Source organism: Momordica charantia (genome assembly GCF_013281855.1).
Source record: "Momordica charantia cultivar OHB3-1 chromosome 2 unlocalized genomic scaffold, Mcharantia_2.0 BLBB01000002.1, whole genome shotgun sequence".
Taxonomy (NCBI): domain Eukaryota; kingdom Viridiplantae; phylum Streptophyta; class Magnoliopsida; order Cucurbitales; family Cucurbitaceae; genus Momordica; species Momordica charantia.
Window position 1 is genome coordinate 5,847,792 of NW_028275160.1, and position 15,023 is coordinate 5,862,814.

At 33.5% G+C, this 15,023-nt stretch overlaps 3 protein-coding genes across 6 annotated transcripts; 2 read left to right on the forward strand and 1 right to left on the reverse strand.

Moving 5' to 3' along the window:
• The first annotated feature begins 4,520 nt into the window (after nucleotides 1-4,520).
• Nucleotides 4,521-5,096, forward strand: LOC148212716 (uncharacterized). Its single transcript, XM_088120768.1, has one exon. The coding sequence runs from the start codon at nucleotides 4,653-4,655 to the stop codon at nucleotides 4,947-4,949; it is 297 nt and encodes a 98-aa protein (XP_087976894.1). The 5' UTR covers nucleotides 4,521-4,652; the 3' UTR covers nucleotides 4,950-5,096.
• A 713-nt stretch (nucleotides 5,097-5,809) lies between these two features.
• Nucleotides 5,810-9,191, reverse strand: JOSL (JOSEPHIN-like protein). Of its 3 annotated transcripts, none has more exons than XM_022292665.2 (5): nucleotides 9,009-9,191; nucleotides 8,793-8,879; nucleotides 7,569-8,504; nucleotides 6,592-6,675; nucleotides 5,810-6,483 (listed from the first exon to the last, which is right to left on the reverse strand). In XM_022292665.2, exons 2-3 carry the CDS (start codon nucleotides 8,874-8,876, stop codon nucleotides 8,034-8,036), a joined length of 555 nt encoding a protein of 184 aa, XP_022148357.1. In that variant the 5' UTR covers nucleotides 8,877-8,879; nucleotides 9,009-9,191; the 3' UTR covers nucleotides 5,810-6,483; nucleotides 6,592-6,675; nucleotides 7,569-8,033. The 3 variants fall into 3 exon arrangements, with proteins under 3 accessions (XP_022148357.1, XP_022148354.1, XP_022148355.1); XM_022292662.2 differs by having other exon boundaries at nucleotides 8,793-8,886; XM_022292663.2 differs by having other exon boundaries at nucleotides 8,793-8,921.
• A 124-nt stretch (nucleotides 9,192-9,315) lies between these two features.
• RPL4 (ribosomal protein L4) lies at nucleotides 9,316-11,413 on the forward strand. 2 transcript variants are annotated; one of them, XR_002602248.2, is made up of 3 exons: nucleotides 9,316-10,267; nucleotides 10,823-10,932; nucleotides 11,106-11,413. XR_002602248.2 is itself a non-coding variant. In XM_022292661.2 (2 exons), exons 1-2 carry the CDS (start codon nucleotides 9,418-9,420, stop codon nucleotides 11,141-11,143), a joined length of 888 nt encoding a protein of 295 aa, XP_022148353.1. In that variant the 5' UTR covers nucleotides 9,318-9,417; the 3' UTR covers nucleotides 11,144-11,413. The 2 variants fall into 2 exon arrangements, 1 of the variants encoding a protein (XP_022148353.1); XM_022292661.2 differs by lacking the exon at nucleotides 10,823-10,932 and having other exon boundaries at nucleotides 9,318-10,267.
• The last annotated feature ends 3,610 nt before the right edge of the window (nucleotides 11,414-15,023 follow it).

Genomic DNA, 15,023 nt, shown 5'->3' on the forward strand with positions numbered 1-15,023 from the left:
GTGCCATAATAATAATAAGACAAAGCTACCGACATTATTTTCTGAAAGAAAAAAAGGAAAAAAAAACCTTAATCTTACCCAGGGTGGCAACCCAATATGGAAATATGCCAATTAGCTTTTACCACGTGGCGTCCGTGTTGTGTGGTGTCTCAACTGTCATAGAATGAAATATTGCCCGACGATTTATTGGCAATTTATTTCAACTAGTATATTACCACGTGCAATGCACGTATAAATTTTTTTTAATTATAAGGTAACTTAAATTTTATATAATTTCATGTAAAATATTTTAAAAAATAATTAAGATTAATTTTTATATATATTTATTATTATTGACAGCTCATTACTAATAATAAAATGTACTATTTATAATTATTTTTAAAATATACTATTTATAGTTAATTGTTAATGATATATTTTGTAAATAAATAAATTAAAAGTAAAGGAAAAAATTATATATTAATAAAAAAGTAAATAAGTATTTTAATATTTTTATTTTTAAATTATTTCAACTTAATATGGGTCCTTTATTTTATTTTTTTAATATTTTGTTTGTTTATTAAATATTTGTTTAGGGCTGACATTTTGTTGTATATGTTGAATTTTTTAACTAAAACTAAATTATTTTATTGATTTAATTTTATATTATAATTAAAATTATTAAAGAAAAATTCTTTAAATTATATTATTAGAAAATAAAATGACCCAAAGTTTTATATTCCACCTTTTACGATTCTATACAAATTATTGTTCATAATTATTTATTAATTAAACATTTTTTTATATACTGACTTCTATGATTTTTTTTTTTCAACAATAAGAACATGAGTTTGTAATTATCTATATTTTAAACAAATATTCTAAATAAAATTGCTAAAAAAAACATTCCAAATAAAAAAAATACACTAAACAATAAAAAACATTAGTAACAAAAAAAAAAGTCCAAATCCTAAACTAAATAAAATTGCTAAAAAAAGAAACGTTCCAAATAAAAAACACACAAATTAGAAAAATAACAATAGTAACAAAAAAAATCCAAGTACTTACTATACACTCATCTTTTAGAGTAAATATGCTCATTCTTGAAGATTGCTTGATAGATACTATTATTTAACTTTGTAATTGTGGAATGGTAATGTTACAAACCTAGTATTCGAGATATGTAGATTCAACATATGCCTCTCTTGCAACTTGATGAATATGTCACAAATATCTCGAGATGTTTTCAAAATTGAATCATCTTTGAGAGATGTTTCAAGGAACTAAGAATAAAAAAGTATTGAAACTTGTGAAAAACATGTAGAAGAAAATCTATTTTTATAGTAGTAGATGATAAAACGTTACAAAGGCTTTTCAAATTCTAAAACTCTTGAAATTCTAGTTTGAATTTTAATTAAAGAAAAAATTAATTTTATGTTGTTGGAAAACTTTTTACATTCTAACCTTTTATATTCCATGCATTTATAGTATTGATAATTAATAATTAATAATTAATTTAATATTTGTAATAATATATTAATACCATAATTTGTAAATTTGGAAATCTAATAAAGGGCAAAAATGTCCAAAAATGTTTTTCCTACATCCTAGTAAACGTTTATCAGCTGTTTACCAAATAGTTTTCTTTTTCTTTTCCCCTAAACTACATTATTCATGAAAAGAAAATACATTATTCATGAATAATTAAAAAATATGCGTGTTTTTCTTTTTTAAAACGATGGTGTTGTTATGTTGTGTATAACTCAGTTTGAAATGTGGATTTTCAAACAATTTTTATTTGACTAAATAAAGTAAGCTACAATAATAATTGACTTTTACATTAATATAGTGATGCAGACCTCAATCCTTTTTTTTTTTTTTTTTTTTGAGGTAGTCAATTTAAAAGTTATAGTTAGAGTTCAAGGCTAAGGAAATATGCAATGATCTCAACTTATATGCGATATAATATTAATGATATACATATATATATATTTTCCTTTTAGTTTAACAGTACAATATTATCAGAAGTAGTGTGAAATTTAAGTTTTTTTTTTTTGCCTGAAGTGGTAGCCCGTTGCTTGTTTCTAAAGAAAATTTATGGTTTCCTTTTTGAGTTATAATGATTCCTAATAATAAGAGAAGAAACCAGTAATCACAATCATTAGCCTCCAATCAAATTTCCGTGATGTCCGTTTTCGTACTTTGAATTAATTGAAAAATTATCTTAAAGGAAAAAAAAAAAAGAACTCTTAATTATAAAGGCTGAAAATTTTCAGCCGTGAGTTTAATTCAATTAGTCAAGACACTTATTTTCAACTAAAAAGTCGTGAATTCAAATATCTATCCTTACATGATATCGTTATAGTTGCTAGAGTTCTTTCTTTTTTCTTGAAATTAAAATTAATTTTAATGATAAAATGAAATGATACGATGACTTAAATCATAAATAGTTATATATTATTTGCAGGTCGATTGGGTAGGGTGGATATCCAAATGTAAGAAAAAAACATAGGAAGTATTTCTTGTGGCTAATCCATAGCCACTATATTGTAATTTTTTTAATATGAGAAAACTTTATGCATTGCAATATTTCTCCCAAATCGACAATATCATTTAAGTGAGTATTAGAGGCGGAAATTCCATATCCCTATCATTCAAATCATATATCAATCAATCCAACCCAACCAAATACTTTTTAGGGTCAAAATTACGTGGTATTAACACAAACATCACTTCAACAAAGCTCCATTCATCATCAAGAATTATTCCTTCCAACCCGACTATGTCATTTGGCAAGCAGACATCACCATTGAATTTGAGTCAACCCCTCAGAGACCTAAGCCAGGTGATAGAGCGAATCATCTACAATTTTTTTCACCCTCATAATTGTATGTTTTTTATTCAGCTATGCACCTCTCCAAGATAATCCAATATCCTTCCCTTAGTTAATAAGATGTTATTTTTCCTTATTAAATGATATTTTAAAGTACGACCAAATAGAATTATTGTAATAATATTTGTTGTAGTTTTTCTTAATTTGTCCCAGTCCTAATATAATACTTTTCAGGACAAAAAACCTAACGATATTTTCCGTTGAAAATCAAAATAAATGGTAATAATAAGAAAGAAAAACATAAAATTAAAAAGTGATTTCGAAGTTCGAGCAATAATGAAATATTGTAGAGGCGAGTGGTACTGGGATCTCAGTGGTGCACGTGGAAAGACAAAAAACACCTCCCTTAATTATTGTGCCATGCATAGGTTGTCGGGCGTGTGCTACACGCGCCACCGCCACTCTCTAGAGTCTCGACCTGCGTGGCCATCCCTTTATTTATTAATTTAGGGCCGAAATAATTCGATGGGCCCGAAATGGGCTCGACTGTGAGTGCTTGTTACACATCCAGCCCAATAACTACCGGGCCGCTTTCTTTCTTTTTTAATTTAAAATTTATATTTTGGTCGATTTTGTGAATTTTAAACTTTAAAAACTTATCAGTTGATTCCTAAAACTTGAATAAGTTTCAAAATTAGTACATAATTGAAATTTAATCATGAAATTAACTGTAAATTGACTATTAGATTACACAAAAACCCAACAAACAAACCACACAATTAAGCAACATAATTGTCTCAATCCAATCTTTAAACAACTAAAAGAGCGTCCAAAATAAAATCAGCAGTAAAATACACAAAACCAAACTATAAAGCATAAGCAAACCACAACACAATGCTCTTTTGCTAGCCACAAATATTAAAATAAATACATAAAACTTAATTAATTAATAATATTCGTTTCACATGTTATTAAAGTTTATGGTGCCGTTTATATGTATGTGTGTGTGTGCATATATAATTTTTTTTTTTCTTTTGATAGAAAACATTTTCATATACTTATAGTACTAGTTAATAATGAATTTATGAAAAATAAAACTCTATACTTTAGATTCAATCGTAACATGTGAAGTTGATTTTAATTTAGTGGAGGTAGAAAGTTCACGCAACGTTAGTTCAACAAAATATTGATAGTAACATAAAGACAAAAAATCTAGTTGGAAGAGTTACGGACATGTGTTGCAGCCAAAGTTTATCACTAGGTGCTTCAAGATAAGACTAGGTATAATTTCGGTGGTATGTCTACGATTTTGTAATTTGTATTCGTATCTTAAAAGAAAGATTAGACTAGGTATAATTTCGATGGTATGTCTACGATTTTGTCATTTGTATTCCTATCTTAAAAGGAAAGACAAGGTATGTTCGTTATACCCTTCGTGACCTCCTTTAATAACCAACTCATAGGGAGATTGGAGTATCATAGGAGGAACTATAATTAATCCGGGTGTTACGGAGTATAAATGTGATTATTTGTACAAAGAATAGATATCTAACAGGCTGTTGTTTAAAATGGGCCGGCCCAGGATGAAGGATGCCCATTGAAGTATCGGGCCATCGGCCCATCCGAAGACACGAACGAGCGACGTGTCGAATCCGCAGCCACGTGTGGTGGGGATTAAGAAAGAATTGTGCAGCCCAAAAACCAGAATCAAAAGGTTAAGGATAAGGCGCCTGTGGTGAGCTCGCGCCGGTCTCTGCCCACCGCCTCTTATTTTACCCAAATTTCCATTTCTGTTCACTCACCAAACAACAAACCCTCTTCATTTTCCTCCTCCCAAACAATGGCTGCTCTGCCCATCGCATTCTCTCCGGCCGCCGGACGGGTCTTCGCGGCCACGGCGGCCAAGGGCGCCGGCGAAAGCAAGAAAGAGAAGGGCCTTTTCGATTGGATCCTCGGCGGCCTCGAGAAGGATCAGCTTCTCGAAACCGACCCCATTCTTCAAAAGGTCGAGGGGAAGAACAACGGCGGCGCCGGCGCCGGCGCTGCTGACGCTGCCCGTGGCCGGAAGAACTCCGTCCAAGTCCCGCCCAAGAAGAACGGCGGCGGATTCGGCGGTCTATTTGCCAAGAAAGACTGATGGCGACGGCGGCGCCCATTTCTTCACTCATATATATAATTTTTATTTGTACTGAAAAACCTTTAATTTTCAGGCCATGTTTCTGTTGCTGCTGATTGATTATTTTTCGATACTATCGTCACATTAATTATTGTTCGTAATTATTCATCTCTCTCTCTCTATTTATCTCTCAATTGAAATGACAAGAAGATTTTGCTGCCCCATAAAATGTCGGTTTTCTTGGGATAAAACATTTGAATTATGATGAAATAAGAGTTGGTCCAACTACAAAAGCACAAAATATTTGTTGCTGTAACGAGGTGGATTGATTTATAAAAAAGTTTAATCTAGTGTTTATTGATTATTTTCAAAGCTTGTTTAAGACTTGAATTATTGAGTTTTGAGATGTTTTGGAGTTGTATGATAATGAATTATGGTTAAGAAAAAAATTCATGAGAAAGTTATTTGATATGAGCCACCTAATATAACTTTTAGTTTTTCCACCATTAAATTAAAATCAAATGATGAATATATATATATATATATATATATTATTTATCTAAGGTTGGGTCGAAAGAGAATGCTGTTTCTTTGTTTAGTGTGTGATCCTTTGAATATATGGAAATGAGGATTGAACCTCAAACTCTAGGAATGGAACAAGCAAGACTCATGTAATCATTAAAAGAGGAATTAATGAGGATATGTAACCTAAAGAAGTTATGCGCATATAATTCAAATATAACATAACAAATAGTTCAAAGTTAGGTCAGTTCAATCAACATTGGCCAAATTTTTTAACCGGTTTTCAAATATTCTAAAATTGACATTATAAAAAACAGGGATTCATCAAAAGAGAATTTGAAGGGACCCACCAACAAAAATAAGTAAAATCTTCTTCTCCTTCTTATGTAACGAATAATGACAACAATATGACACAAAGAAAGTAATGAAAAATTGACACTGATTGGTGAGGGAAGTTTTCCCATTCCACAATAGATCTTCTTGAACAAATACTATTATCTGATAGGCTTATTCCACCTACTGCCCTATGAATTATCATAATTCATAACTTCCCCCCCAATTTTTCGCCTAAAAATGACTGAAAAAAACAACATTGCATCACGAATCATGATATCAGGCATTAAATCCACACAGAGATGACATATATACGCATTTTCTGGAGAAAAATCTTACATGAATTGGTGCGAGCTAAGAAGAAGAGTTGATGTATTTGATGCAGTCCTCCACAGCCTCTGTTCGATGTGAATCGATGGCGGAGACTGGCTTTGAACTGGCGGCGGGCACGGCTGGTGCGGGTTGTTCATGGCAGGGTCTTCTCTTCATGGACATCAAATGCAAAGCTCGGGTCACTTTATCGGTCAGGTGCTTCAGAAAGCTCAGAGGAGAGAATTGCAACCGTTTAAGGGGGGGTTTAAATCTGCACTTCCCAAAAGACGAACCTCCGTTTCGCCCTGTTCCGTTGCTCGTCGAGTTCTGTTTCTCAATCCTCTGCTTTGCCGTTGTCGTCATAGAATCAGAAGATTGGAAGAAACGTCTGAGGATAGAGAGAGAGAAGTTGACGAGAGAGATTAAAATGAATTGAAATGCCCAAATAGAAGGGAATAACACAGAGGGAGAAAGGGAGGTGAGAAAAGAGACGTACACACAAACTGAAAAATGCAGCCTGCCCACCTCGCTTTCTTAAGCAAAACCCAAGAAGGCTCTGTTGTTTCGGTACATTAAATCTCTGTCAAGCAACGAAGAAGAAAGTGAGGGTCATTCTATATAATGTCCAACACTTTTTTAATCATACAATCTCAACCGTTAAATAATTGATCGACAGCCAAAGACATTGAACTTTATCCTGATGTCACAGATAAACAGAGAATATAGAAAGATCCGCACGCATGGAGTAGGCACAGAAATGTTAGAAATCAACATTTTGACATCTAGTAATAAATAAAACCATAAATACAGCAATAATAATCATTTCGTTCTCTCTACTGCATTTTAGTGGACTAAATTGATAGCAGTGTTTAGACTATAGAATAGCTAGCTACATAGATTGACTCCAACATAGCACTTTAAATGAGTAAGTTTGGGAGAGAGAATATGCTTGGAATACACACCCTTTTATCTATCTTTCTTTACCATATTCCTTTTTCTTCTTCTTTTCAATTCTGGAAAAACAATTCTTTCTCTAACATTCACAGGTTTGGAATAGGAGAAATAGTGGAAAGCGACTAATGAATCCAAAAGGAAGCAAAGTCAATATTAAATAAGGTGGAAGGCAGGGAAAAAGAAATGATGAAAGGCTTAAAAGATTCTTGTTTCAGATAAAGGGAAAAAGGGAATTTCTAAAGCTAAAATGTCTATTTAAGAAGAAAAGGACTTTATAATGAGAATAATGGGGAAATAAATCTATTTAGTACATAAAGTTGTTCTTATTTTAATAAACCTTTAGGTAGCATTCTTTGGTGGTGATGCATCATACTTCTTAAAATATATATTACGGGCCTTCAGCAGACAAAAAGACTGCGGCTGTGTTCATAGCAATGATGGTAATGGTGAATGGTGTGTGGGTGATGGTGAGATAATATAAACTTCTTCTCAGAACTCTAGATAAGAACTGAAGCTAACCTTTGATGCTGGAAGAATCCTTGAACATCAGGGTTTGTTGGTGTGGTGGCCTTCAAAAGGTATCACAATGACTCAGATAATTGAATCCTTAACATGGCAAACCATTCTGCTCTGTGAGATCTTGGGTGCAGTTTCATCTGGTGGTAGTTTTACCAGCAGCTTGTAAGTTCTAAGTGAATTCAGAATTACTGCAGGGTACCAAATCCAGATGACAGTCATCATTCGGCTTTTGGGTAGAAAATACTTAGGTTTGAATTATAGGTGCAAACTTTTTCTAATTGCTTTTCACTTCAAATCGTTTCCCTTCTCAACCAGGAATATAAAATGATCAGAAACATTAACTCAATCCAAGTAGATCTCGATATGTGAAAGAAGTTGCAGAAAGAACAACCAACACAATCCAACTTTGATCTTAGTTTACATTTGATTCAAGCGCACAAATACAAGTATCTGAGAAGAAGAAATTCAGTTTCCATCATTCATAACAAGCAAAATTTCCCCATCATGACCGATCTCGTAATCCAAAAATTTCCTGACTTCATCAGTATCCTTAAATGGGCGAGGAGAGGGCAGATCACTGTCCAAATTATACCATAATCCGTTGATCTTTCTCAGTGCAATCCAGTGTCTACTTTTCCAAATGCCCCCAAACCTTCTAACTGAGACGTTAAGCACAATTCCCATAAGTTTGTGAGTATCCTCAGGCCCATCTAAATCGATTGAAGAAGCTCCATTCCGACGGTCATGCCACACCACACTCTTCCCTTTCTCTTCCAGGGCTGAAATTAGAACATTTATGTCATAATTTCCAGTTACCGTGTTGTGATGAGGCTTAAAGACAAATGATAAAGGCGTCCAAGGTTCTTTGTTTGGCTCGTTGAGCACCAGATTTTCAGCAATTGCATTTAAGTTTGCTCGAGTGAATGCATCATTTTCCTGTTGTACAAGGGGTATTTGATTGAGATGTAAAGAAAACGTATTAATGGTGAGAGGACATCGAAATACAGAATGAATGCAACGAATCGTGAAATAGTAAGAGGATAAGTTCGATTTCTCAGATCCCCAGCACCATAATTCTTCCTTACTGATGAGAAAAATAATATTTCCATTTCTCTGCATCTTAATTACACCGTAAATCATAAATTTCAAGATTTAACAAAATTTTCCATTTCAAACAATCAGAGAGCGGTCACCACAGCCAAAGGTTCGCGGATGAAAAGGTACCTGAAAGAGGTTATTGAGAGCGTGCAAGAGGCAGAACTGTAACTTTTGCCTCTCGTGATAAACTCGGCAATCCTCGCTCGCCATGGTCTGAAACCTAGATCTCAAATCCTCAGTCCGAAATCTTGAAGTCTTTTTACCAAAAGCAAGGAAAAATCCGAATCTAAATTCAGTATTAGAACTGTGGCACTGGTTGAATAGACAACAGAAACGACAAACCTCAACTCGTATCAAATGCAAGCCTTCGAGAATCGCCGGAGATGGACGCAATCCGGCAGTTGTATCTCACCGACAAGCTACCTTCGCCACGGAGAGGGCTTCCGCCGCCGCACACGTCGGCCAGGAGGACGGCTATCAGTAAGACTTCGAAGAACTCGGCTCGTCTCGTTTCGGAGTTCGCTTCGGCGGATTCTGAATTTTCCTATTATTATATTTATTTGCAGACATAATTTTCCGGACTCGAAAATTAAAATTAAAAGTAAAAATAAAATTACTTATTTATTTTTATAAGGTGAAAAAAAGAAGAAAGAAATTTTATTTTCGTCTTTGCCACTGATCAGCGGGAGTGGATAACGAAGCCATCTGTAGAGCTCAGAGAGCGCCTCAAAGCTTCTCCATAGCACCTCCAATGGCGACCTCCACGACGCCATCATCGCTCTCTTTCTTCACTTCTTCGGTGTTTCTTTCCTCTGCGAACCAAAATTCGAAGCTGTTTTGCCATTGGAAACCTAATTCCCTAAAACCCCAAACCAAGCCCTTATCGATCTCCTCACAGCTCGCTACTCTTCCGGTCCTCTCCTTCGCCGGAGAAAAAGTCGGCGAGACCTACCTCGACCTGAAATCTGCTCCACCGGAAACCGCCCGCGCCGTTGTTCACCGAGCCATTATCACCGATCAACAGAACAAACGCCGTGGGACCGCCTCGACTCTCACCAGAGCTGAGGTTAGCGGAGGAGGCAAAAAACCCTACCAGCAGAAGAAGACGGGGAAGGCCCGCCGCGGTTCGATGCGTACTCCTCTCCGGCCTGGTGGGGGCGTGGTCTTCGGGCCCAAACCTAGAGATTGGTCCATTAAAATCAACAGAAAGGAGAAGAGATTGGCGATATCGACGGCGGTGGCTAGCGCGGCAGTGAATACGATTGTGGTGGAAGATTTTGGCGACAAATTCGAGAAGCCGAAAACGAAAGAGTTCATTGCTGCACTGAAGAGGTGGGGAATCGACCCAAAGGAGAAATCGTTGTTCTTAATGACGGAGGTTTCAGATAATGTGCGACTTTCCAGCCGCAATATCGGAACCTTGAAATTGTTGACGCCTAGGACACTGAATTTGTTCGATATCTTGGATTCCGATAAGATGGTTTTGACGCCGGCAGCGGTGGATTACCTGAACGAGAGGTATGGAATCAATTACGAAGGAGGAATCGAAGACGACGAGGAAGAAGAAGAAGAAGAACAACAAGGTGAAGAAGGCGAAGAAGGTTGATTTTCTTGCCTTTCTCCAATTCATTAATTCAATTAAGGAAATGATAGACTAATTCAATAACTTACATTGTCTTCGCATGCATTCAAATCACATTAGGAAACCTTCTTCTTCTTGATTTCTTTATTTCTTCGATGCCCTTTCATGATAAGCCTTCGAATTATGCTTTGAATTCTTGGCTTGGTTCCTGTAAACATTGCAAGTGCTGTTACAGTCCTAGTCTGCTTTCTTCTAAATGGGTTCTGCATTTTCATTTTGTAAAATCGATTTCTCTTTAGAATTCTTACATTCTTCGTTTCGTTTCTGTCAGCAAAGCTAATTGAGGATAGATATTTGACTGCACTCTATAACAACCTATGCTTTTATAACATTGCTCTTTCTTGATGATCCTTCCACTCTTTCACATAAAACACACAACACACGTACTGAAGTTGAGAGAGATGGTAATTCTTCCACTCTTTTTATTTAAAATATCTGATCAACTAGTAAATTTACCATAACCCTTTAGCTTACATTTTAAGTTCAATGCGAGTTTAACACAGTATTAAAGCAGGAGGCCTGAATCTAGTAATGTCATTTCTTCCCCAATTAATATCGATATCCACTTGTTGAACCGTTGTTCAAATCACCAAGCTCACAAGCGAAGTGAGGGGAGTGTTAAAGGTATTGATAACATATTAAGTTAACTGTAACCTATCAGCTATTCAACCATGTTAAGTTTAACGTTTAACACCTTCCACGATTTCACATCGAATAACACAATACAGATAAGTTGAGAGACAGAGAGATTGTTATTCTTCCACTGCCATTAATGTCTTCTTCACTTCTGTTAACAGGGCTGGAGGCAGGTGAGGATTCCGATGCGGCGGAATGATTCTGCTTTAGGTATGTTAACTTGCAGGCTTGAACGTATTCTTTTTTGTTCTTGTACACAAAAAGGTATCTCCTTCTTCCCTTTTCCTCTGATATCCTAAAGTGTTGTTAGCTGATCTCTTCAAGAATAATCTTTTATTCTTTCGGAGTTTGCATCTCTGTTATGGCTTCTTCTTTGCACTTTTTTTCTAAGCCTGGGAGCTTCCATTACCATTTCAGTTCTCCCATGGCAGTTCTTTCTTCTTGCATAACATGTGAAAATGTTCAAAGAGATGGAGATTTGCAGCTTCTTAGGCTCTGCTCAAAAACTAGATTTCTGGAGTTCATGTAGAATTGGTTTAAATGGTTCTCTTTCTGATCTTAAAAGTGTGGCTGACAATACAGTTTACAGTGGCATAATCCATAATTTCTGGCTAACAATACAGTTTTGAACTAAGTCCATAATTGTGCTCCACCTTACCAAGTTCGTTATCGTGTTTCGAAACAAGTTTACAGTGGCATAACCCGACCAATATCGGTGAATTGTGTATAGTTGACATGATTTTCTTGTAAATTGTGTTCTACAAGACGTTTCTAACTAGTACATTTGATTCACCAGAAGTCCAAAATAAGCACGATTTACTGCCAATTCGTGTCTTGTACGCAGGATTTACTTTAAAATCATATCTAAATAACATGATTTACCGGTAAAAGTACCTTATTTCTGTCATAACCTTTCAGATTTAGATGTAGATTGGAAGTATATCAGATACATATATGAGGATTGCGAATTCCCCTTGTGTCTAAAATAAGCATGGTTTACTACAAATTCTTGCTTGTCCTGTACACACGATTTCCTTTAAAATCATGTCTACATTAACATGTTTTACCAGTAAAAGTACCTCATTTTTGTCATAACCTTTCAAATTATCCTATCCTAAAAATAAAAACAATCCCTTTCTTATGCAGATGTTGTGAAGGAAATTGTTTGGGGGGGGGGGGGGGGATATATTTTTCCATTTATTTTTTTTCATATTAAAAGTGGTTTTTGAAAATAATAATAAAAATAAGTTGGTTTTAAAAGATTTATAAATTTTGAGACATTGTCTCTTTTAATAATTCATTTCTTATAAAGGAAAATTGCTTATAAAATAGTCTAGAAATATTATTTTGGATAATTTTATATGTGCCTTAAAAAATAAACCAAAATTGAGAAAGGAAAGGATTGATGATAGCTGGGGATTGATCAGGAAGCAGAGCTATATATCCATAGAATGCAGTACAATTAATTTATTTCCCTTTTTCTTTAAAAGAGAAGAAAAGAAAAATTATACATAAGAAATTAAATAAATATTAATTCATAATAAGCAAATAAATAACACGGATATGTCCACGAAGAAAATAGATATATCTCAATAATATTTCAACTATTAGTACATAAAAATATTAAGTATATTTTATACGAAAATAATAAAAAGCTTATTTATTACGAGGGAAAAAAAATGACAACAAGCCATTACCACTATTTTCAAAGAATTTTATAAATCAAAACTATAGTTTCTATTGAAAAGAAATTCAAATAAAAAAAGTTTTAACCGTTCACAAACGGATTTTTTTTAATAATGTTAATTTTAAAAATATTTACCAAAATACGCCCCATCTCATACTAATTATGGGAATAATGTTTTGAAATTCATAGGTCGTCTCTGAAGAGACGACCTATGAATTTTTTTTTAAAATTAAACATGGTCTCTCGACCATGTCGTTTTTGCTTTATTTTTTTTTTAAATAATCTAACATAAGAGACGACATGTTAGGTTTTATTTTTTTTTCATATTTTTTCTTCAAGAGACGATCTATGAATTTCAAAGCATTATTCCCGTAATTAGTTTGAGATGTGACATATTTTGGTAAATATTTTTAAAATTAACATTATTAAAAAAGAAATCAAACACCTAGAAAATGACCCATAAATTATTTTTAATATTCGCTTGGTCTTGATCACTAGTTAGTTATTTGCAATTGCAAGTCAATCAACAGGGATAGATAATTGATTCCATCGTAAAGTGAATTGATGATTTAAATAGTTAAAATATAGTCTAAGAATAATATAAATATTCTATTTTTGTTTCTAAATTTATATAAGAAAAATCATCTAAATATTTACCATTAATTTCTAATAAATAATTTAACAAAGCTACCATGGTACATGTCTTGTATTCATTTATTCAATGAGTAGACCTATCATTGTTAGCTAAATATTGTTACGGAAAATTTACAAGTTACTAAAACAGAAACTTTGAAAGTTGGCTTAAAATTTTCGATGACCAAAATGAGATTTAAAAGTGAAATACCGTCTCATCGAAAGAGCAACAATATTAAAGAAAATAGAGCAAATAGAACACAGTAGTACAGGAGAAGAATTCAATATCCGAAAATGAGGAAGCAATAGGGTCTCTAAAACGTCCTCGAGGTGTCCCTTTCTATTTGTCTCCTCTCTACTCCCATTCTCCCACACCCGAACAGTATTCAAAAGGCCATTGCCACTTTTTTCTCCCCTACCAAAAATTCTAAAATGCCAATAATTTTTTCTCATAAAAAAGAAGAACAAGAAGAAGAATCAGAATATTGTAATGACCGAAAGCTTGAAGTTGTGATTATGTGTTTGTGGTAGCAACTTAGCTAAGGCTATGACCCCTCAAAAAAAAAAAAGAATAAAGTTCGAGGCAAGGTTCTTTTTGCAAGCAAGTTGCAGAAAGAAATAAAAAAAATGAAAAAAAATGAAAAAGAGAAAAAAAAAAGCACTTTGGGAAAAGATGGTGGTTAGTTTTTGTCACTTACTCCTCAAAAGCTTGTTGGCTTGTAATTCTTTGGTTAAGTGGTGGGGGATGAATATACCATTTGCAACTCACATTTCCCCTTCCCATCATAATTTCCCACCAATCATTTTTTTTTCAAACCAAATAATAATAAGAACAATAATAATATTATTATAAATATTTCAACTCACTACTATTCTAGTTCATATTGTGTCACATGATCATTTAAATTATTGTTTTTCATATTGTCAGCCATACGTGGAGTAGGTTAGATATCATGTTTTGGATTTAGTGTTTATGGTTTTGATGAAAATTTGATGGGCTAAAACAAAATATTTGAAAATTTAAGAGGAAAAAAATAAGGTATGAAATTTAGGTTGTAATGAAAATAATTAACGATAGGGGTTAAAAGAAATTTTTTTTAATCCAAATTTGAAGGACTAAAATAGAACAGAAAAAAAAAATTTTAACCAAATTTTTTTTTTCAAATTGGAATTAATATGGTGCTATAAGGGGAGAAAATAGTGAACGAAAAAGAAAATTGAGAAACTCTATTTTTTCGAGTAGAGTTTCGATCTTTTTTTTTCAACGGTGTGAAATGCTGTGAGTTTCTAATAATTATTTCTTAAAAAGATGTGGAAAGCAATTAAGTAAAGATTTGAAATTAATCATCTAAGATTAATGTAACAACTTGTTCAATAGGAGGTTGTTTCGAATGATACTAAAGAAAAATTATTGTTTGGGTCAATGAAATTTTGCCCACTAAAACATAATCTCAAGCTTCATATTCTTAGATATGATTATATTCTATGCTGATTAAGAAGAAGAAAAAAATTAAAGGATAAAATACCTTTTTACGACAGAGAAAAAGTTGGATAGTTTTTTGTCTGCATGACTAGATTCATAAGCTATAACTTTAGATTCACTAACGAGAAGGTAAAAAATTCTTACAACCGTTTAAATTATGGTTAGGATTTTTCAACATTTTATGGCTAAAGAATAAATTTTATTTTATAAAGAGATAAAATTATTCCGAGTTAGATACAATCTAAATAAAATAATAATGATTCTCCCATACATGAA

Bases quoted from the DNA above. Each gene is read 5' to 3' on its own strand.
- JOSL (XM_022292665.2), bottom strand. From the start codon at position 8,876: ATGGCGAGCGAGGATTGCCGAGTTTATCACGAGAGGCAAAAGTTACAG. The intron at 8,505-8,792 runs GTACCTTTTCAT...CTTGTACAACAG, and splicing joins CTCTCAATAACCTCTTTCAG to GAAAATGATGCATTCACTCG.
- RPL4 (XM_022292661.2), top strand. From the start codon at position 9,418: ATGGCGACCTCCACGACGCCATCATCGCTCTCTTTCTTCACTTCTTCG. The intron at 10,268-11,105 runs GTTGATTTTCTT...TTCTGTTAACAG, and splicing joins AGGTGAAGAAGGCGAAGAAG to GGCTGGAGGCAGGTGAGGAT.
- LOC148212716 (XM_088120768.1), top strand. From the start codon at position 4,653: ATGGCTGCTCTGCCCATCGCATTCTCTCCGGCCGCCGGACGGGTCTTC.